General features: G+C 44.8%; 1 protein-coding gene across 1 annotated transcript in view; it reads right to left on the reverse strand.

Annotated features, from left to right (window-relative positions):
* The window catches only part of LOC144782391 (netrin-4-like), a 257,917-nt gene that overhangs the window by 191,987 nt on the left and 41,626 nt on the right, over window positions 1-24,304 (reverse strand). Inside the window, exon 3 of the mRNA XM_078661718.1 lies at window positions 16,190-16,453. Coding sequence (XP_078517844.1) covers window positions 16,190-16,453 — 264 coding nt within the window. The remainder of the gene's footprint in view (window positions 1-16,189; window positions 16,454-24,304) is intronic.

The following is a 24,304-nucleotide window of genomic DNA, read 5'->3' on the forward strand; positions in this document are numbered from 1 at the left end:
GGAAATAACATAAAGAAAATGGAAATTTACACACAAAAATAAAGGTTACAGGGATGTTATAGTTAGCAAATAACATTTTTAACCGCTTGCGTGCGGCAGGAATTCCAGCGCTATGCTGGACATTCCAATCGCGGGTGTGGTCGTGAAGGAACCATTCCGTCATCAGCACAGCCCAACCGTGACTGATGACGGAATAGTTCCGTCACATGTATCGAAGGGGTTCAAAAAACTTAGAAATTCACTGCAGAAACCAAAGGTTACAGAGATATTTTTGTTAGGAAATAGATTACAAAAAAACCTTAGAATTTCACTGAAAAAAACAAAGGTTACAGGGACGTTATAGTTACGCTCAGATTTTACATGAACAAAATCATAGAAATTCAGCAGTTATAGCTACCTGAGCTAACTATAACTTACTCCCCTGCAATGCACTGCTTATTACCTCACATATTACGTCACTCAAGACATGGCCAGTGACATCACTGATGACATCTCAAACGATATCACTGATGACATCTTATACAGAAACACTTATATACCCACTGACACCCCTATACAACCTCTCAGACACCCACTCACTCACCCACGCAATCCCTCACATACCCATTCCCCATTCACAGACTCAGACAAGTACTCACAACCACTCCCTATGTTCATCCCAAGATTCAAGATGGCCGCTACCAACACAAACTATGAAATAAAATTGCATAAATGGCCAATGTGCTTGCTGAAAAGCACAGCATGCAACAGATTTGTTTTCTATGTAGATAGCTCAGTTGGTTAATGTATGCATTGCAGAGATCCCTGTGTTACCTGAAGGTCACCAGTTAACTTATTGTCATATAGCTTTGTGAGATATGACCATGCTTCAAGGAGGTGCATGCAAACGAGGAGGCATATATTGGGAACCTTACTGTTTTTCCTCAATCTTTTATTATTTTAAAGCTGCAAAAAATGGTTAATTTGGGTAGTAATAAACACTTATTTGTAAGAGCTATATACATGATTATTACTTTAATAACTCATGGACAGATACTTCTGACATTCTTACAAGGCATGCAGATTTCTTGCATACACAGCTAGGAAAAGCCAAATACCAAGTCCTACCCCCGTCCTGCCCTTAGCACCACCCTCATGCCCCCCCACACTCCACCCCCAGTCCACTGCTCATTTGTTTGAGTATCTGCACCTATTTTTCCATATATAGCACTGTTCAAACATGCCAAAGTTATGAAGGTAGAATTTTCACGAGGGAGGTATTGTATATGGGGATGTATTCCATGAATGGGGGTTTATTTAGGAAATAACGTTTCTGGGGATATTTTGAGCCTTAAACTACTTCTTGAACTGAACCATGTGGCAAGAAGGGAACTTGCAGGAAATCACACTTGGTGTTGATGGTGTTTGAATGATGGTCGTAGCCAGTTATGCTAGACCATGGGTACTCCCAAACTTTCTCTCGGGGGCCAAATTTACAGTGTGGCTTGTGGCCGAGGGCCGCACTGGTGGGGCGGGGTCAGTGGGGGAGGGGGCGGGGCTAGAGCAGCAAAAAAAACCTGACCATGAGGTTGAACACAGGCCCCTGCAACAGACGCCTTCGTCTACTGAGCCACTAGACCTGGCATACACATCTCACTCACTCACTCACTCACTCACTCACTCACTCTGTCTGTCTCCCTCCCTCTCTCTCCTCTGTCTGTCTGTCTCCCTCCCTCCTCTCCCTCTGTCTGTCTGTCTCCCTCCCTCTGTCTCCCTCTGTCTGTCTGTCTCCCTCCCTCTGTCTCCCTCTGTCTGTCTGTCTCCCTCCCTCTTTCTCCCTCTGTCTGTCTGTCTCCTTCCCTCTGTCTCCCTCTGTCTGTCTGTCTCCCTCCCTCCCTCTGTCTCCCTCTGTCTGTCTGTCTCCCTCCCTCCCTCTGACTCCCTCTGTCTGTCTGTCTCCCTCCCTCCCTCTGTCTCCCTCTGTCTGTCTGTCTCCCTCCCTCCCTCTGACTCCCTCTGTCTGTCTGTCTCCCTCCCTCCCACTCTGTCTCCCTCCCTCTCAGTCTCCCCTCCTCTCTGTCTCCCTCCATCACTGTCTCCCTCTTTCTCCCTCTGTCTGTCTGTCTCCTTCCCTCTGTCTCCCTCTGTCTGTCTGTCTCCCTCCCTCCCTCTGTCTCCCTCTGTCTGTCTGTCTCCCTCCCTCCCTCTGTATCCCTCTGTCTGTCTGTCTCCCTCCCTCCCTCTGACTCCCTCTGTCTGTCTGTCTCCCTCCCTCCCACTCTGTCTCCCTCCCTCTCTGTCTCCCTTCCTCTCTGTCTCCCTCCATCACTGTCTCCCTCCGCCTCCCTCTGTCTCTGTCTGGCCCTGTCCCCCTCCCTCTGTCTCCCTCTCTGTCTCTCTGTCCCTCCCTCTGTCTCCCTCTCTGTCTCTCTGTCCCTGTCTCTGTCTCTATCTTGGTCTGTCTCTGCCTCTATCTGTCTATGTCTGTCGGTCTCTCCCCCTTTCGGTCTCTGCCCCTATCGGTCTCTGTCAGTCTGTCCCGGTCTCTGCCCCTATCGGTCTCTGCCCCTATCTGTCTTTGCCCCTGCCTCTATCTGCCCCGACCTCTATCTGCCCCTGCCTCTATCTGTCTCTGCCCTATCTGTCTCTACCCCTGTCTGCCCCTACCTCTGTTTGTCTGCCCCTACCTCTGTTTGTCTGCCCCTATCTGTCTCTGCCTCTTTCTGTCTCTGCCACTCTGCCCCTATCTGCCCCTGCCTCTGTCTGCCCATGTCTGTCTCTGCCCATGTCTGTCTCTTCCCCTGTTTGTCTCTCGGGCAGTGCACACATACTGTGTCTACACGTCCCCGTCACCCGCCCAGAGACAGCCCCCAACCCCCGTAATGTAAAAGCCAGCTCGTTTTCTTTCAGAATGTGCTGCTTTGTAGGGTTTGTGTCCCACCACTTGGCCTGGGGGTCACAGCTGTCACAGCACCCCCGAGCAGTCAGATCAAAGCCTCCTTGGCGCCAGTCACCGGAGTACTTCACAGGTCTTTAAAAGACCATTTAATTGTTAATGAGGCCTGGTTGTATTAGACCTCTTCTTAGCGCCCCTGCATCTCCACTCTATGCCTGAAATCAGCCAGCCCCCATACATCAACAACCGGCGGTGTTCACAGACACTTTATAAAAAATAAATATAACACAGGTACATGTCTGCAAGGTCCGCGGGCCGCACAAGAAGGCTTGCCGGGCCGCTGGCGGCCCACGGGCCGTACTACGAGTACCCGTGTGCTAGACCATGGGTATCTCCGTAATTTTCCCAGTGACAAAAGGATTGTTCTTTGATGTGATCGAGGGCTACATTAATGCCAGAAGGGTGGCGGTCAGGGGCCTGGGGTGAAAGGGGGGTTGGCGGTAAGATGGGTATAGGAGAAGTGAAGCATATGCATCTAGTGGCTGAAATGCACATTGTGACACCAGAAAACTTGGGATTAATCCCGGCCTTCCCACTTTACCAAACTGAGTGATCCTAGGCAATTGTTTTGTTGCACTTTCCCTCCTATTTCTTCATTAACACATATAAGAGACCCTCGATATAGAGGACTTCCAGGTGTGTGCTGTATATAACTTTCTCCTGTGGATGCTTTAATAAACTATAATGTTGTTTATGCATAATAGGAACACGGACCACCCAAATGGTACACATAACAACTGACTTGTCTCTTGGTTTACTATTGGCACTGTTGTCAGGGTGGAGAGAAGAACAAATGTTTTCTAAATTCATGTTTGAAAACAATCACCTTAAAAAAAAGACTTCTTAATGCACTGATATAATTTCATTTACCAAGGTGAAACGATTCTGCATGTTAATGAAATACACTTTTTGAATTTTGAAGAGATATCATATTTTAACACTTTTGCTGCAAGATGTCTTTCAAAATGAAAGTGTTCCTAAAGCTAAGTGCCGTAGGACAACTTAGTTAAATCCTTTCTTTAACTTCAATAAACCTTTAAAAAAAATGCTTGCATGTTTATTTAAGATGTTTTATTTACTGTTAATACTGAGTGGAGTAAACAGCAGTCCAGTGCTGCTGTTGAGGGGGGGGGGGTGCATGCAAAGGTCAGGATGGCCGCATGTGGCACCTAGGCCACACTTTTTGAGTATCACTTTGCTAGACCATCCACTCACAAAGGTTGCTGGGGACAGGTGGTTCGAACAGTTGTCAGTTAGGGAGTATTGTTGACATTGATCATCCCAAGATTCAAGATGGCCGCTGCCACCACAAACTATGATCATCCCAAGATTCAAGATGGCCGCTGCCACCACAAACTATGATCATCCCAAGATTCAAGATGGCTACTGCCACCATAAACTAGGATCATCCCTAGATTCAAGATGGCCGCTGCCACCACAAACTATGATCATCCCAAGATTCAAGAAGGCCGCTGCCACCACAAACTATGATCATCCCAAGATTCACGACAGCCGCTGCCACCACAAACTATGATCATCCCAAGATTCAAGATGGCCGCTGCCACCACAAACTATGATCACCCCAAGAATCAAGATGGCCGCTGCCACCACAACCTATGATCATCCCAAGATTCAAGATGGTCCCTACCAGCACAAACTGTGATCACCCAAAGATCCAAGATGGCTGCTGCCTACACAAAACTATGAACGCTGTCCTGCAGCTGCAATGCTTCTGTTTTGCCTTCTCGTGCGTCAGACATTCCCCTCCCAAGCCTGACCACCTCATCCAAATTCCAGAACTCTAGAACTGCTCCTCCTGTAAACAAGACGTGTGCCTGCTTGTTTGTTTACAGTAAATAGTGTGTGAAGATGTGTCCTCAAGCGGCTCCTGTTAGCGCAGAAATAATTAATACAGACACTGAGGAAACCGCTGCCAGCATTTCTGATTCATGCCTCTCCAGTTCCTAATTTCCTCCCAGGTGTCGCTGTATTGTTCAGGCTCCGCAACCCCCCAACACACTCCCCAAAAAACGTGTTAGAGGAAAAGAATTCCTAGCGACGCAATTAAAAGACTGGATTAAAAAGGCCGCTCGCACTGCCCTCGAATGACTTCAAACAATAAGGATTAGGGTGAATTTGGGGCTGGCTCGAAGCGTCTCTGATGCGGTGCATCGAGCTGAGGACGGACTCTTTTTACACTCCAAAAAACTGCCTTTGAATGGCCGCCGGCCACGCAAGCAGTTCCTGGCGGGGCCGTCCCTCGCAGGCACGGCCGGGATCATATAGAGTGGAAATGTACTTTCGGATTATCAACTGAAGAGCACAAGATGTTTTGAAGGGATATTGGCCTTTTTAGGCAGTGAGCGGAGAGGCGGAAACCAGGCCGGGAGCGGCAAGCTGCAGAACTCATGCGCTCATGAAAAGAAGCCTGACCTGAAATGACTTCTAGGGCCGGACAGGCCTGTTATTCCACCGGGCATTTCCCCGGTGGCCGGAGCCAGGCCTGCACCTAGTGCCACTGTCACTTTCCCCAGCTCCCTGATGTTAATTGCAGCAGGCACAGGAAGGCTTCAAGTGAGAGAAAGAGAGGGAATGAGAGATAGTGAGGGAGTTATCAGGAGGCAGGAGAGAGAGAGTGGAGTGATGGAGAGAAAGAGAATCGAAAGGTGGGACTGGAGAAAGAAGAGGAAGGGAGTGGGATGGTTTGCGCATTTTTAGAAGGCCTGCTTTAGGCTGTGGCGGCTCGCATAGGGCGTGCTGTAGGGCGTTGAGGCGGGTCGGGGGAGTGGCAGGGTTGGGGGTAGTAAACCCGGACATATGACAAAACGGAGGAAAGTGATTATTGCGTTCCTCCGTTCGGTCGTATGTCCGAGTTTACTACCCCGACGCTGCCCCTCCCCGCCCTACCCTCCCACACCACGCCCTATGCGAGCCGCCACTGGCTTTAGGGTCCACAGCCCGGCGCTGATGGCTTCTCGATCTCCGGTGAAGGACACCGCAAAACAATGCGACAAGTTCACAAAGAGTGTGCTTGCAGTGCAATGCTTTTGCATTGGAGTTTTTTTTTATATAGCGCACACTCGACCCAAAGGTGTCGGAGCACTTTACATGAGCACCAGTTGCGTTACAGATGGACACATTCATTTTGTTAAGCAAAGGGAGATTAAGTGATTTGCCCAGAATCACAGGATGTTGATCATGGTAAACAACCTTTACAACACAACTTTTACATCGCAGAGCCTTTACAACGCAAACTATTACAACGCATTGCTCTGGGGGGCGCTCTAGGATAGGGAATAGGTTAATTTACTATCCAATAACCTTCCCTAGTGTCCACGGGGACTGGAGTTGGAATAGTAAATTAAACTATTCACTATCCAGCACCCCAAAGCACTATGCGTTGTAATGGACTGCGTTGTAATACTTGCGTTGTAAAGGCATGCGATGTAAAAGCATGCATTGTAATGTCATACATCCATAACCATCCCTGTCGAGACTCTAACCCGGTTCCCCAGCTTCGAGGTCGACCGCTCTAGCCATTAGGCCAAGCAGTCCCCACGTCCTCCACGCAGTGGTGTCACCACTAATCATTTATTGTGCACAGGGCAGTGCACGGTGAAACGCACAGCGAGTATGAATGGGGCAGGAATGGCTGTTGAGCCTCACTGTGCTCTGTAAGGACTACACTAGAGCACTGTCTGAGCATTCAGAGTTACCTTGTTCATACACTGTGGCCCTGTCCCTTAAAGGGACAGGCCCAAGGAGGCCAAGAGACTGGGTCTTAGTTCCACAAAAAGTGTTAGACGGTGCAAGGGACAGGAGGAGCAGGCAGCAGACCCTGCGCAGGTACAACTGAGGGCTCCTTCCGATGCCCATTAAATGCCCTTTGTGAATGGATGACCATTCCATGCTTCGCGACCACAGGAGGATCACAATGCCCTTGTGTTTATTGTGCGATTCGCAAGGAGAAGGCCAATGCTCTTGTGTTTACTGTGCATGTAGGAGGCCAATGCTCTTTTGAGCCTCCCTTCCCCGTGCACCTTCCATGGGCTTGCAACATGTGCATTGGCAACTGCAAACGTGAATGTACATTCGTGCGAAGCAAACATTTTACTTTCGTAAATTTTATAGCGATGTATTGTGTTTTTCATAGCCACTGATCTATTCTGTTGTGTCAGTGATCAGCTCCAGACAGCCAACTTTCTTTCCCATTCACACTTGATCTCATTGATCCTCTCTTCAAAATCATAAAAACCAGGTGCCATGCTGGCCAATCCAGTGCAAGCAGGATCTCAGCACTGCACAAAAGAAAGGAGAAGCAGATGCGAGAAGCGAATCACTGGAGAGGTTTGTTCAAGACAGTTAGCGAGAGGAATGACCCCTGTGCCACAATGCAGGTGATTGGCTGGAACCTTGAATGACGCAGAAGGTTTAGCTCCAGCCCGACATCAATGGTGTACACTAGTCTAGAGCTGGTCCTCTCCAGTATCAGCCAACCCAGGAGGATACCATGATACATGATATCAAACCCTGCTGAAGGATGTGATAATACCCATAGCTTCTACCATCAGGGATTAATAAAGACCATCAAAGTCTGGGTTCTGTGCCTCTAGAATGCCTGATTCTAGGATGCAATAGGGGTTGGAATAGGGACTTCACTTTTTCTATAATAGGTAACTGCAGCATTGACCTATAGATGCCTTGGATGAAAGAACCTAAAGGGGACTTCTGTGAAGCTGCTTTAAAGGTTTACGAGCAAATGAGGCATTAATACCTTTACAGAAACAGGCCGCTATTATTGTACACAGATATTTGAAGATTGGGGTTGGGATAGAGTCCAGAGGGGTCTAGACTTTAGGGGCCCCTGCTTCAGCAATATCCTAATCAGCTCTTTCAAGAGCCAAGATGTACAAAAGACACTTGAAAAGACAGAGATGGGCATGTCCTTCAAGCACTTCTGAGCATGAGCAGAAACGATTGCTGAGGCAAGTTACAGATATACTACTGAAAATGTATATCCCATAACACAGTGGTTTATAAATGGTTAATGGTGGTTGGCCAGGATCTAACTGTGATTGATCGTGCATTTGATCGTGAACCTTTTGCTGGGACCAGGGCACAGAGATTGAGCGAAACCCCGTAGAGGCGAATTTACTAGGTAGTTGAGTTCACCCTATTTTAACTCTTGATGGTCCTTGTGCCAATGTGCCACATTCCAATGTTGCAAAACCAAAGGGGATGATGGACGGAGTGTTGAACATTGCAAGCACTCACCCCCGGTCAACTGATCTGGGTTTAATCCATCACCATTCTTTAGCTCACTGCACCACCCCAGTTCAGACATGGCCATATGCAAAATATGCTTGAAGAGCAGCCTGGCTTCACTGTCAAATTAGACATTCTCCCCTTGTGATACCACTGTGAAGGGCAACAGACACTACTGTGTGCCCCATCAACTGCTGTATGGTAGGGCACTCCCAGCAGTCTTCAGGAGCTCTCCAGGCTACCTCAGCAGAAACCCAGGAGCTCTGGAACCTCTAACCCATCCTAAGTTTGAGCTGTTTACTCTAGGTGAGTTTACTCATCAGGGTCCTCGTCATCTGTTCATGGTATAATCCAAGGTGTGTTTACCTTAGCGATATTTCTTGCTGAGGCCTTTTCAAAAGAATGGATGTCTGCAAAAACTCTTTCTCCTGCTTAACCACTCTGTATACCATGAATGATATAGATTTACAATCCAGGTTACTTTCCTAGTGCACACTATGTTCTAACAGGAAACAACCTTTACAACGCAACTATTACATCGCACTACACTTACAACGCAGGCATTACATCGCAACAGCCTTTACAACGCATGACACTACAATGCAGGCATTACAACGCATACCATTACAATGCATGACATGTCACTACAACGCAGGCATTATAATGCATACCATTACAACGTATACCATTGGAGTTAGAATAGTAATTTTTGAATACTGACACTCTCCAACACTTACCCTTCTGTTGCACCCCCTGGAGTTAGAATAGTAATTTTTACCCCTACACTATCCAACACTTACCCTACTGTTGCACCCCCTGGAGTTAGAATAGTAATTTGTACCCCTACACTATCCATCACTTACCCTTCTGTTGCACCCCCTGGAGTTAGAATAGTAATTTTTACCCCTACACTATCCAACACTTACCCTACTGTTGCACCCCCTGGAGTTAGAATAGTAATTTTTACCCCTACACTATCCAACACTTACCCTCCTGTTGCACCCCCTGGAGTTAGAATAGTAATTTTTACCCCTATACTATCCAATACCTGAAATGCAATGTATTGGTATGCTTTGTAATGGTATGCGTTGTAAAGGTAGTATGCGATGTAATGGAATGCGTTGGAAGGGTCATTTTTTAAAATGCGATGTAGTGTCATTCGATGTAATGGAATGCATTGTAGTCGATGTTGCATTGTAAAAACTGCTTTTTAAGTGCATGCGTTGTAAATGTATGTGTTGTAACGTCATACATTCTGTTCTAAATATATTAACTCATCTGTTATATAACTCATATCCCTGTACTGATGCTGCTTCTAAGAGCTGCAAATAACAGGGTTTACTAATGTACAATGTAATGATACCCAGTGTGCCAAACTCGGACGAATGGGTAAGCTGATGTGACTTTGCTGAGCTTCAAGCCAGAGGCCTACAGACCTACGTGGGTGTCTGAGGCAAGTGTATATCTCACTGAGCTATCCTGCCAGCTAGTTACCAAACACACCTTCGGTTCATGCTTCAATTATATCCTTTTGTGCAAAAAATTCTCTCCAAATGGAAATTTCCTGCCCAATACATTTTCACCCTGCTTATTTTCTACTTTAAACCCCATTCCAGAAACTTAAACCCCCAACGCGAACAAACTAGGTTAACTTATTAACGATGTACCTGGAAATAGATACAACCATAATATCTGTAGGCACATTCAAGTCCTCGTCAGGGCTAGTAAGTGATATATAAATGCAACTACCATACAATACAATGCATACCTACTTATTATCTAACTGAAAAGTCAACTAACAGCAGCATGTGTATGGTACAGAGCTAACTGCAGCTTTTGTCAGGTGTCATATGCAGGGTCTTGAGATTAAGTGCACTAGGACCCTTGCGGTTCTGGGCGGACTCTAAAACAGGATCTACGTAACCTGCTGGGAGGGGTGAAGGTGCGGTTATAAAAGTTATGATGCAATATGTGCAGTGTGTGGTTGTATGCTGAAGAATAAAGACCTCTCTTACAGGTCTCCATGTGTGGCATGTTCATTCGTATGCTCCCGGGAAGATGCTACGCCATATAACTACAATGTAACTTCTACCACTGGAAGCTCTGCAATTCCACAGTTATTAGGTGTCCCCCTGTCTCCTGGCATTCACATGCATGTGGCTAAGCAAAGCCTAACTTGTAAAAAGAGAATATAATAAGTACTTGCCCCCCCCAAAAACATAATAAGTTTAGCCCCCCACAACAAATATAATAAGTGCTGCCCCCCCAAAAAAAAATATATATATATTAAGTGTAGGGACCCCAATGTTCCTAGGGTCACATCTGGTGGAGTTGCTAGATACCAGGGTTGATGAATACACAGCTGCATAGTCTTGATTCCATATCATGCCTCTTTCTTCACCCGCCCTACATGTCCTGGATTTCAGACTTACATACTCTTTTTCAACATCGCTTTCTTTGAAACTGTTTCCGCATCTTCCTCTTCCTTCTTCTTCATCTTCTTCATTTCTCTCACTTGCTCTAGGTTAATGCCTGCCTAAGGGTCTGATTGCGAGTTTGGTGGACAGGGTTGCTCCATCACAAGCGTGACGTATATCCCGTCCGCCATATTACGATTCCATTATATCCTATGTCTCTTGCAATATAGAGGACGGAATATCCGTCACATTAGTGACGGATATTCCATCCGCCATATTACGATTCCATTATATCCTATGTCACTTGCAATACAGCGGATTGAATATCCGTCACGTTTGTGACAGAGTATCCCATCAGCCAACACTGTAATCACCCCCTAAGTTACTTTGAGAGTGGGAGCTGCATTTCATACTAGAGGGGCTCAAGAGATTGCTATATTTTAGGTGTCCATGGTTGTATGGCACAGTAGCGCTTACTTTGGACATCCTTTCTATAGTTCTGGGCGTACTATAATTTGGTTGTATATGTTATTTGGCAGTGAATGGTTGTGGAAGGTTAGTAGACAGTGTTTGATGTTCAGTTTAGGAGTGGTTTGTGTAGATTGATGTGATAGTAAATGACTTTGTTTCAACACCACACAAAGATGGCTGAAGGCAGAGGCGTCAGACCAGCAGGGTCTTTTGAGGCCAGACTCTATTACAGGTTTCTAATGAAACCGAAGGACACAGCGCTGCTCCCTGGCTGTGTCCTGGTCAGATCAGGGCAACAGACCAAACATTTCTTGTAAACTCATCCTGTCCTACTTCTCTCCGCTAATCATCAAAAACAAACGCAATCAAGCTTAGAAATGGATCTAAATTGGTTTTAATTGGTTTAGCTCTAGCGTCCAAAATCCACAAGTGAGAAGGAAGTTCATCCAGGGACAGCCCTCCCTTTGTTTTATGAACCCTGCTAAGAATTTGATTAATCACAGAAGAGGCATCCAGGGCAATTGGCAGAGAAAATGAAGACATGACTACAGCACATCAACATAAAATTGGGTGTAGTAATTTGCACAAAAAGCATCAAAGCAAAGTAGGCAGTCTTAGAAAGGGCACATGGCTCTGTGGGTTGCACACATCATCAGCATCAAATGGACAGCATCTGCAAGATGTGCATGTTTCATCAACCATGTGCACTTTAGTGAATTATGTCCTCAGGGAAAAGATGTCTGGCATGGTTAGCTAATGTGCACAAATTTCCAGCTTAGATCAATCTTCTTGGCCAAAGTGGGACTGGTAATCTTCTGTGACTGAGGACCAGGATGTGCACCGTGTCAGAAGTATCATAATGCGGGAGCATCCCAATGGTTGCCAAAGGCTAGCAATACAAGATACAGAAGATGCAGAGGGTAACACGTGAGATTCACAAGTACGGGTATGATGTCTAAGGAGCCAATGATCCTCAAACAGCAGTATAAGGGGCACACTGAGTTTGGGCCCTATTTCCAGGATGCTCTTCGGAGCTTAGAAGTTGTTTGATGACACATGATCAGGTTGTCTTCAACAGAATGTTCATCAATAGAAAACAATGTTGTCTTGCTTTATCTAAAGTAGGAACCTGCTGGACTGAGCTGTCACTCCTGTTCGAGGACAGCACAGAGTGCAGAAGTGCTGCTGTTGAGAAGACTCACTTTAAATGGCTCTGATAATGGGATGGAGATGTTTCCCCTACATGTCTGGATATTAAGTTGTGGTTTGCACTTAAGTGTGTTTTGTCTTAAATGTTTGTGTTTATCCAGTAGCTTTGGGAGATACTAAGGGACACAATATGGAAATCTGCCTTGTCACACGCGCATTGGGTGAGACAGGGGGCTTGTACCACTTCTAGACCAGGCAGCTAAGAGACCCTGCTATCTTTCAGTCTTTGTCTTTCTATGAATAGCTCATCACTTGTGAATGAAGGCTTATTCCAGTGACTCTGGAGCTTCTTGAAGAAAACATCAAAGTGAAACACTTTTTTTGTTAGATTATAGTACTTTACACATTAACAGAGGATATGTTGTGGAGGGACAGTCTTACAGCACACTCCAAGACTCACCAAGAATGTAAGATACCTAACCTCTCTACGCAGAGACTAGGTAAATAACTAAATATTATTTCCCAAAATCAGGATGTAAGGGCAGTCAGCTGTATGCACCCATCTCTGCAAGTGAGACCTCCAGCAGAGGTCCTGGGCCAAGAGTCAGCAGGCCTGCTGGATCAACCAGATTGGTGGATATAGAGTGATATTTTCAGCATTAGAATTTGTTCATCTTGAACCAGTAACTGCTTCTCAGTAGCAAAGGTGTCTTGGTTCGAATCAGTGACTAGCACTTTACATCAGCAGTTAATTTTAGCTTAAACAGGTTTTGGCGTAGAACCAATACATGTCATGGCACAACAATGTCATATGAAATATGTACAGATGTGTACTGATGAGTTCCAGTGGGAAGCAAAGAGGGAGAACATTAATTCACTGTAGGGCAAGAAATCTAAAAAAAGAAAAGAAAATCCTAAAACAGCCTTTCTCTAGTCCTGGGAACAAAATATGACACAACCCTCTGTACATTAGGAATGTCACATTTAGTTAAACAAGCATTGGCATAGCCAATATGTTTCGACTTTGGGACCTTATACGTGTTTAGCCATGCAACACTTGATGTTGTTGCACCAAGGATATTGTACTGGATAACTACACACTTATGAGGTCCCAAAGGGGAGACCTATTGACTATACCAATGCTTGTTTTTTTTAAGGACAAGCAGTGCTATCAGGCTCCGGCTGCCACTTAGTCCAATGCATCCCATGTAGACGCTGCAGCCATCTTTGAGAGAGGTAGAGAGGTAGAGAGAGGTAGAGAGATAGGTAGAGAGATAGGTAGAGAGAGAGGTAGAGAGAGAGAGGTAGAGAGAGAGGTAGAGAGAGGTAGAGAGAGAGTTAGAGAGAGGTAGAGAGAGAGAGGTAGAGAGAAAGGTAGAGAGGTAGAGAGGTAGAGAGGTAGTGAGAAGTAGAGAGGTAGAGGTAAAGGTAGAGAGGTAGAGCAAGGTAGAGAGAGGTAGAGAGGTAGAAAGAGGTAGAGAGGTAGAGAGGTAGAGAGGGAGAGAGGTAGAGAGAGGTAGAGGTAGAGAGGTGTAGAGAGGTAGAGAGAAAGAGAGGTAGAGAGGTAGAGAGAGGTAGCGAGAGAGAGGTAGAGAGAAAGGTAGAGAGAGGTAGAGAGGTAGAGAGAGGTAGCGAGAGAGAGGTAGAGAGAGAGGTAGAGAGAGGTAGAGAGGTAGAGAGGTAGAGAGAGGTAGAGAGGTAGAGAGATGTAGAGAGAGGGAGAGAGAGGTAGAGAGAAGTAGAGAGGTAGAGAGGTAGAGAGAGAGAGGTAGAGAGAGGTAGAGAGGTAGAGGGAGAGAAAGAGGGGTAGAGCGGTAGAGAGAGAGAGAGGTAGAGCAGAGAGCAAGAGGTAGAGAGAGAGAGGCAGAGAGAGAGAGGCAGAGAGAGGCAGCGAGAGGTAGAGAGAGAGAGGTAGAGAGGTAGAGAGAGGTAGAGAGGTAGAGAGGTGTAGAGAGAGAGAGAGAGAGAGAGGTAGAGAGGTTGAGAGAGGTAGAGAGGTAGAGGGAGAGAAAGCGGGGTAGAGAGGTAGAGAGAGAGAGGTAGAGAGGTAGAGAGCAAGAGGTGGAGAGAGAGAGGCAGAGAGAGAGAGGCAGAGAGAGGCAGAGAGAGGTAGAGAGAGAGAGGTAGAGAGAGAGAGAGGTAGAGAGAGAGAGGTAGAGAAGTAGAGAGAGAGGTAGAGAGAGGTAGAGAGAAGTAGAGAGAGGTAGAGAGGTAGAAAGAGAGGTAGAGAGGTAGCGGTAGAAAGGTAGAGAGAGCGAGGTTGAGAGAGAGGTAGAGAGAGAGAGGTAGAGAGAGAGAGGTAGAGAGAGAGAGGTAGAGAGAGGTAGAGAGAAGTAGAGGGAGGTAGAGAGAGGTAGAGAGAGGTAGAGAGGTAGAGAGAGGTAGAGAGGGAGAGGGAGAGAGGTAGAGAGATAGAGAGGTAGAGAGAGAGGCGTCGTGAAGTCATAGCAAGTGTGCATAGGGAATGAAACACTCTACGATGGTAGAATGTAAGTGCCAGGGAACACGCTTACCTGAATAGTTTCGCTAGATGTAACAGTGGTCAGCTGCTGTCTTGAATGAAGCTGTCAGCCCACTGTAGAAATACCATGAATGGTTTACGTCATGGTTTCCACGTTGAAAGTGTGCGCGGCCCGTGACAGCAGCTAAATGCTGTTGTCTGTGTAAACTTATACCAGAGAGGGCACGGGTCAGTATCATTGATACTGAAGAGTTACTGAGTCACAACAAAACTCAGACATAAAAATATGACCCAAATAATGTGCCACTTATGTTTAGAAAGCAACGTTCCCTTCAAAAATAATTATGGTAATTCGAGAATGCCGATTGACCCGTACGGGCGGACCTCGTTTTGGGCATTTAGATAGGAAAAAGTGATTGAGGGTGGACAAACCTATTTTCTGAAGTGCTTGATTTGCAGTGATAGAATTCAAGAGGAATCAATAGTCTTAGTGTAATGTAACATTATTGGTGAAGTGCTCAATTTCGCATTTAAGAGGATACAATCCAGTTATGAATTAAACATACATTAATTACAGATTACACCAAAAGCAAACAAGCACGCGCACGCCTCGTGCTGACATTTTTAAAAAAAATCATCAAAGAAAGGAAAGGGCGGCAGGGTTGTGAGAGAGAGGGGGAGTAACAGCAGCTGTTTTCAAGCACACTCATGCTTGTGGTGCCATGCGCCTCGCGGGAGCGAGCAACAGCCAATTAGCATGCACGCCGCTGCTCTCTCCTGCAAGGTGGATGCAGCCACAAGCACGGGTATGTGCTTTAAAAAAGAGCAGAACGACGGCTAAAGGCCCTCTTATGCAGCGCATGCACGCAGAGCAGGCGAGACCTAAAAAAACCCAGAGACATATTTATTCAATCAACTTCTCACCAGTCATCATTACCTTCCAACCAACCATCCCAGTTCAAAACATCTCCACTGCCTCTTTCTAAGTTCACACTATAGAAATGCCATATGAGTACATATACATAAAGCCGTCTCTTCTATCCACTCTTCTTCCCAACTAAAATATCTCCAATGATCTGCCAACAATCCTTGTTGTCCAGCTCCCCTCTGTTCCCCAGATGGTTGCGAAGAGCAGGCAACGCAACAGTGAGGCAAGACTGAGGTTAGTGGGTGAATGAGCCGAGCAGAGGCAGCGGGTTCTACCTCTGGGTGGAGTCAAATTGATAGCACAGTATAGAAAATGTGATCTTCTTGCTAGTTCATATTAAGGGATTGGACACAAATAAGTTGCAAAATGTCCAACATTTTGGGATTTACACAGACTTCTGATGGAATAGTCTTTCTACCCTTTTTACATATGTGGCTAGGAATGTCCTCAGCTATAACCATGAACTTCATAATAAGGCAGTTAATCTACCCTTTACCAAAGCCTTGCTCACACAAGTCTAAAGGTGGTGGCATCATTAAGTTAGCATTGTAGAATGTACTCACCATGTTCTCTGATGCCCCTGACCCGTTGACATGTTGGCACTCTTCGGCGTGCCCATTGCAGAAGCAGCTCCCACGGGCGATGAGGTCATAGATGGCAAAGTGGGCAAACCTTTGAGGCTTTTCCAGCAGCCCCGTGCTCTGGCATGGGCAGTCCTGCCTTTTTAGCAGCCGCAGCCTCAAGTTGGTCAGTTTCAGGAGGTCCTGGGCTTCGGGACCATATGGATCAGAGATTCTATTGGACGGTGTCAACGCCCGATAGATAACCTGTGATAGGAGGATAGCAACAGGCCTTTAGGTGCCAGCATGAGCAATTTAGACTATTATACACACAGTTACTGTCATGAGGAATCTCTACATATTTGGTAAGACTGCTTCTTTTTTTGTATCGTCTTCACATTCTTCAAACCATCCTTGATAAGGATACATATGCATGATACATATTTACATATGATGAATTTCATTGGACATTATTTGCATATTTGATCGACTGTCTAAAACTTATATAAAAGAAATCACCAAGCGATCTTAACCCTGATTTGCATATATTTGGTTCTTTCCTAATTAAAACCGATGTTGCTAAATTTACATCCTATATGAGTTTCTCTGATTAACAGCTTCTTATGTGAAAGCAGTGAAACAAGTATGGACTTTGGAAACATTGGCAGAAAAAGAGAGAGTTTTCCCTACTTAACCCAGAAAGGACCGGGAAGTGTTGTAACCAAAAAAAGAGATTCCTTTCTGTGTAGTGCAGCTTAAAGCATTAATATGACTTGTAAACAGTGACACCTATTTAAATCAATTATATCCCCAGCTCATCGTACATTGCATGTAAATCAAATCATAACATTAAATGTATCCAGATAATTTTTATTAAAAAAGTTTCATCAATGAACTTAATATAAACACTTTATCACACATAAAAATAGAATTTTCCAGTTCTTCTAAAGCAACAATATACATATATTCATAAATCACAGTACATAATTTTTGATACATAAATAAGCAATCATCAGTTAAAAACAGTTTTGTAGACGTGTTTCGGTGCTTCGATGTTTGGAACACCTTCCTCAGGACTATGTTAAAAACATCTTCTTTATTTTGTTGCAATTTTATTTTGCGGTACCAGTTTAGATCCAGGAGTTGAGGTAACAATAGATAATCCCCTGCAACCCAGCTATATCGTCAGCGGATTCTTTATTTTGTATAAGACCATGTGAGTCAATAGATAGACTTCAAGGAACTTTGCATTTGTGGTTCCTGCTTTTTGTTAGGTCAATCTCATTCTGACACGGGATACCAGGGAGACCGGGCCGGCGGTGCGTCTGTCGTTTTGAGAGACGTTATCGATTACCTCAAATTAATAAAGAGGGATGACCATCGTGTAAATCCTTAAAGAACAATGGATTCGGATTGACCTAACAAAAAGCAGGAACCACAAATGCAAAGTTCCTTGAAGTCTATCTATTGACTCACATGGTCTTATACAAAATACAGAATCCGCTGACGATATAGCTGGGTTGCAGGGGATTATCTATTGTTACCTCAACTCCTGGATCTAAACTGGTACCGCAAAATAAAATTGCAAAAAAATAAAGAAGATGTTTTTAACATAGTCCTGAGGAAGGTGTTCCAAACATCGAATCACCGAAACGCGAGGACAAAACTGTTTTTAGCTGATGATTGCTTATTTATGTATCAAAAATTATGTACTGTGATTTATGAATATATGTATATTGTTGCTTTAGAAGAACTGGAAAATTCTATTTTTATGTGTGATAAAGTGTTTATATTAAGTTCATTGATGAAACTTTTTTAATAAAAATTATCTGGATACATCTAATGTTATGATTTGATTTACATGCAATGTACGATGACCTGGGGATATAATTGATTTAAATAGGTGTCTACTGTTTACAAGTCATATTAATGCTTTGGAAACATTGGGCCTTATTTACTACACAATGACGCAGCGTGGCACTGCAAGCCGTTTTGGTGCTCTGACCTGCATCTATTTAAAAGCACAGGGATGTGTCATATTACTAACAACATGACGCATCCATGTACTTTCCCCTGCGCTGGCGCACAATTGGCTGCCATGTGCCAATGCAGACACCCTTGCACTGTGTTGCCGATATGAGTGTTTTTGTGCAGGAAGGGACACAAGAAGAAATACAAGTATTTCTCCTCGTTGCGCCTCCTTACACCTCCCCTGGGGAGACATATGATTCTGCTGCATTTCCAGGTTGATGAAATGTTGTGAATCTGGGAATGCAGCAGAATTCTTGTCCTATAGACACAGGCTCTGGTATCTTCATCTGAGGGCTGATGTGGGATACCAGGATAGCATCACCAAAGTGAGTAGCTAATACTGTGCTGAATAGCTACCTTCCCCACTTCACAGACACCGATGCTCAGAGGGAGGTGTTTCTCTTAAGATAGACATGGAGTCTGCACTGTACCAATATTCTTCACACATATGATCTCCACATTCAGCTGACAAAGCATCTGCAGACACCTAAGCTGGTTATATTTTCCTTTTGTCCGAACTGCTGCTTGTAGAAACATATCCCTGATCTCATTGCAACAATAATGTTTGTTCCCTTCTAAATCTTTAAAAAAAAACAGGCCATAAGTTCAAATTCCTCATTGCTTGCTTGCCATACTAACGAATGCTCCATTATGAGTTTTTAACCTTAAATAAAAAATCTGCAACTAATCTGGACCAAATGATGTCGGCAGTACCCCTCACACAACCTTTGCTGTATTTTAAGCCCATTGTGCACATTTGAACAATGCTTGGAAGTACTAGCTATGCTACACTGTGTCTGGTTCCGCCAACTAATACCATCTGTTTTTTGTCAACCATGTCATTTACATTTATGTTGTTACAGACTTCTGACATAAATTGAATTAATAATGATAACACCTCTTACACGACAACCAGAGCACATTATGTTTTTAGGTCGAAGCACGACCTGCATTCAATGCGAAGCATTGATTGCGGTCGCTTCGACAACTAATGTTGTCCGTATTTAGGAATGTGGACACGACTCAGACGCGCGCTTTTGCAGTCTCAGTTTTGACCGCGGGAGCGCGCGTCTGAGCCGCGCTTGCGCAGATGAACTCCGGCGCACACACACCGACACAGCCAGCCCCCACCCCTCTGCATGCACGCACACACACACACAGACACGCACGCACGCATACACACGCCGCCACTGCCCCCCCCTCCCACGTTCGATGTCTTGCGGTCTCCCTGGCCTCTTTCAAAGATTCTAATATCGGTCGTACACCGGAAATTATTTGCGATGTGTACGGTGGTTGGCCTGCTTGTCAAATCCACTAGTGTTTTTGCGGTTGGAAGCACGGCAGGCTGCGGCTCTCCCAGTTTATTTTCTCTCCCTCGGCCGGGTCCTGCAGGGCCGTCTGTCAGCCGCTGCTGTTATCTGAGTTATGCAGGGACTCCCCAGCGAATCTCCGGGGAATTCTGCAGCTCGCGCACGTGGGATGTAGCTCAGCACAGACTGCCCGCTCTGTCCCTCAGATGCTCGGCAAAAGATCTGCTCTGGAGACTATACCAATTCATATTACAGTCGATGCGCTTATGTGTACTTGAGGCGGAGAAAGGGTTTAGCAGCCAGTTTGCTCACCTTTGTGTTACGATTGTGGAGGGCATGAGGCGGAGGCGCCAAGAAGCAATAGATTTGCGCACATTTACTGTACTGTTCCGCAATGAAGCTTTGGTGTCAGCTGCCACATGATCGTTGTCTCTTGGGAATGCAAAAGTATAAAGTATAATTCTTTGTAGTCCTTGTGAAAAAAGCAGTATAGTGTATTCTTTTTGTCCATTAATCACCATGCTAAGGAGGGGACCCATTGTAGAATTTTACAGCATTGTGTGCATTACCCAGCTTGGTATTTGTTCAGTATAATGCCTCGTGGTTTTATTTGTTAATTTTAATTGTCTACCCAGAGTCGTTTTTAATATGCCTGTAGCACTCGAGTTTATATTCTTTCGAAGAGGATTACAGAATTACAATGGCAAATAAGCATCTGTGGTACTCGGTTGTTTATGTGAGCGCCTACACCGCCCTTTACAAATAGTGCCTATTTTACAACATCGTTTCGATTATAAGTGGCGTTTTTGTTATTGTGTGTGTGTGGGGAGGGGGTAACCAGATGCAGTGAACTGTTAAAATAAAGGCATCTTTGTGTACATTTTCACACGTACTATTGTACCTGAAAAATGTGTGCTAACTCCCCAAAAAGAGACAGGCACATTGTTTTTTTTAAATCTATCAGGCTAGCTTGTGATATGTTCGATTGAATGATAAATGCAGGGTCGATAGTTAAAGATTTCTGTTTCTGTATTCTAATGGAAAGTGGGTGCGGTCTCTAAGAGAGACTTTTAGTCCATGTGTTTTTTCCAACTTTGCATTGCAGATATGTATATATGAACCAAATAAAGCCATAATTTGAAATGATCTGGTTGTCATTTACGGAATGATATGACATATCTACACATGCTGTTTGTGCTTTTCTTAAAAGGGAAAATAATTTTGCAGTACGTATGAACACATGCAGTGTGTGTGGTAACCTGATAGCTCTGTCTTTTCCCCTGAAATGGGGCACTTTTCTCTCTTTTATGCACAATCCGACGAGGCTTTATAACCAGCGTTCTTTCTGTTTAATACGTTTTATATTTTTTGTCATACTTCTTAGCTCTGTGTTTGTTTAATTCAAGAGGTCTTAATACCAGCAATCCGCTTTTTAACAAAAGCTGCAACTCGATGTCAACTACCGTGGTTTTATTGCATACCATCACGTGCAGGCCAATATTTCTGCATGAGTCCGATATCTCTTCATTTGCCTGTTCGCTGTGCACGCACCTGTGCCATTTCTTGCATGTAATTTTATTGTGCCACTATAGCTCTACTGTGACACCATTTGCAAACATTCCAACTTATAGATAAATAAAATGATAGAGACAAAAAGAAAGCTGTGTTTTATGTTTTGACCCTGTACTTATATGTGCATACGTTTGTGTAGTCCATTTCTTCTTGGGCTGTGTTGGTGGTATCGGAGTGAATCTTAAACCACCACACACTGAGTGATGTACCCGTCACTGTTTACTATTTCACTTCAACAACTTGAAAACAGGAGACAGCATCAGTGTGTTGCTGCTAGCTTTGTAGTCATTTGGTCCTGTTTGGGGTTTCCGTGGCATGAGTTGAACCTTGCGGCATTGGCAGCATGGTGTTTGGCGGTGCACAAGGATGCAAACGATCACACAGTTACGATGAGTGCAGTTCGTTAACGTTATTTCGTAGCATGCCGACTGTGCATTTTATGACATTTGCTTCATTCTATCACAGACTGCCTTAGTTCGAAGTAAGGCAGTGAATGGGTGAACACACCATTTGGCAGCTTGTGAGCCTCTCTCCGCACTCATGCTGGTTTGCTTGCAACCGGTATCAGACTTCAAAGTAATCCGTTCCCCCGTCCCCCGTTGCTCGCTGAAGGCTGTCATGTCCAAGATCACACCGACTGTCACTCAGACCTGGCTTCTCCCACTTTGGCTAGGTGAAAAACAATGTTTATATTGGGCGTCCTGGTTTGTACATTCCCAAAATAGTCGAGCGTTGTTGCAGTAAACATTCAAAAAAGGTTCGGTTTGGGCTCTTTAATAACAACGCCCACCCTTTACTACATTTTCCAGCACACCTGTGTGGTTTCTGTGAACGTTTTAAATAAAATGTGTTGATCATATCACGGGTACAGCTGTGCTCCTTGCATTCCCTCCTCCCTTTTAGCCCATCCCTTTCAGCAGCAGCTGGCAGGCACCGTAAGGGGCAGAGCAGCGCACACATTTAAACTTTGTTTATTCACTCTCTCTTACCTAACACAGCATAGCACATAACACCCAAGTCTGACACCACATCACACACAGCAGAGCACATCACGCTCAGGCCTGACACCACATCACACACAGCAGAGCACATCACACTCAGGCCTGACACCACATCACACACAGCAGAGCACATCACACTCAGGCCTGACACCACATCACACACAGCAGAGCACATCACACTCATGCCTGACACCATATCACACACAGCAGAGCACATCACACTCATGCCTGACATCCCATCACACACAGCAGAGCACATCACACTCAGGTCTGACACCACATCACACACAGCAGAGCACATCACACTCAGGCCTGACACCACATCACACACAGCAGAGCACATCACACTCATGCCTGACACCATATCACACACAGCAGAGCACATCACACTCATGCCTGACATCCCATCACACACAGCAGAGCACATCACACTCAGGTCTGACACCACATCACACAAAGCAGAGCACATCACACTCAGGTCTGATATGACATCACACCACACACAACCAACACCACACACACACACACACACCACCACAAACACAACCCCACACATCACCACACACACAACCACCCACACAACCCCACACATCACCACACACACACCCACACAACCACACAGACCCACCCACACAACCACACACACAAAACCACACCCAACCACACACACACAACCACACCCAACCACACACTCAACAACACCCTCACTCTATCTATCTATCGTCCTCACTCTATCTATCGCCCTCACTCTATCTCCCTCACTCTATTTGTCTATCTAACGCACTCACTCTATCTGTCTATCGCCATCACTCTATCTATTGATCGCCCTCACTGTCTATCGCCCTCCCTCTATCTATCGCCCTCCCTCTATCTATCGCCCTCCCTCTATCTATCGCCCTCCCACTATCTATCACCCTCCCACTATCTATCCATCGCACTCACTCTATCCATCGCACTCACTCTGTCCATCTCACTCACTCTATCCATCGCATCGCCTACAGCATCACTCAGCCCCACCACAACATCACTCAGCGCCACCAAATCATCAATCTGTGCAACAATTCAACAAAAACAGGTTCAAATATGTTCTCTCAATATTTCAAGCTTTATTACAAATGTCACAAAAAAAGTTAATATTTCACTTCTCTTCTTGGATTTTCATCACAATAAAACACACTGAACATAATCTTCACAAAAGTGATTTACAAAAGTTTAAGCTATTGCCATTATAAATTACAATAACTTTTATGTAAGTATTAATTATTAAAACAAATAAAAGCCATTGTTATTTGTAATATCAATACATCTAAGTCATGTAAATACAACACATATTGCATTACAAATGCTATAGGTGTCACATTTGCGAAAGTTAAAACTATTGACATTGTAAATGACAAAGCTATTAATTTAGCGATTTTCAAAACTACAACAATTGTCATTTACCATACCAATAGCTCAAACTTTCCTAATGCGAGACCTATTGCATTGCAAATGCTTGTTTTAAATAGGCAGTGAATAGGATGGATATGTTGAAACTAGTGGTGAAGGACTTCAAAAGGATAATTCATGACTTGCTCTAGTGGAGAACATTACTCCCTTTTTTAACTTTAAAGCGCTCAGAGACAGCCTTTCCAATTTAGGTCTTATCTTTGCTCCATCCACCACCAACTGACCATTACTGCAATGTTATCTATGACTTTGTACACAGGTTTTCTAAACCTGGTTCACTGCTCTGAAGTCAGGATTGTGAAAAAAGAGCTTTGTTTTTCACAGCTCTGATTGGGAAACAATCATTACAAAGCAGTCATTACAACACACTACATTTAAAACGTAGTCATTACAACGCAACTGCCTTTACATAGCATGCCATTACAACGCAGCCATTACAACACATGTCACTGCAATGCATGCCATTACAACGTATGTCACTACAACGCATGCCATTACAACGCATTATAAGGGGAAACATCCTTTACAACGCATGTTTTGCCACGTAGTGCCTTTACGACGCAACTTTTACAACCCAAACCATTACAACGCATTGCGCTGGGGGGCGCTCTAGGATAGGGAATAGGTTTAATTTACTATCCAACACCTTCCCTACTATCCACGGGGACTGGAGTTGGAATAGTAAATTAAACTATTCACTATCCAGCGCCCCAAAGCACTATGCGTTGTAAAGGCATGCGTTGTAAAAACAGCGT

The sequence above is a fragment of the Lissotriton helveticus genome, chromosome 9 (genome assembly GCF_964261635.1).
Source record: "Lissotriton helveticus chromosome 9, aLisHel1.1, whole genome shotgun sequence".
Taxonomy (NCBI): Eukaryota; Metazoa; Chordata; class Amphibia; order Caudata; family Salamandridae; genus Lissotriton; species Lissotriton helveticus.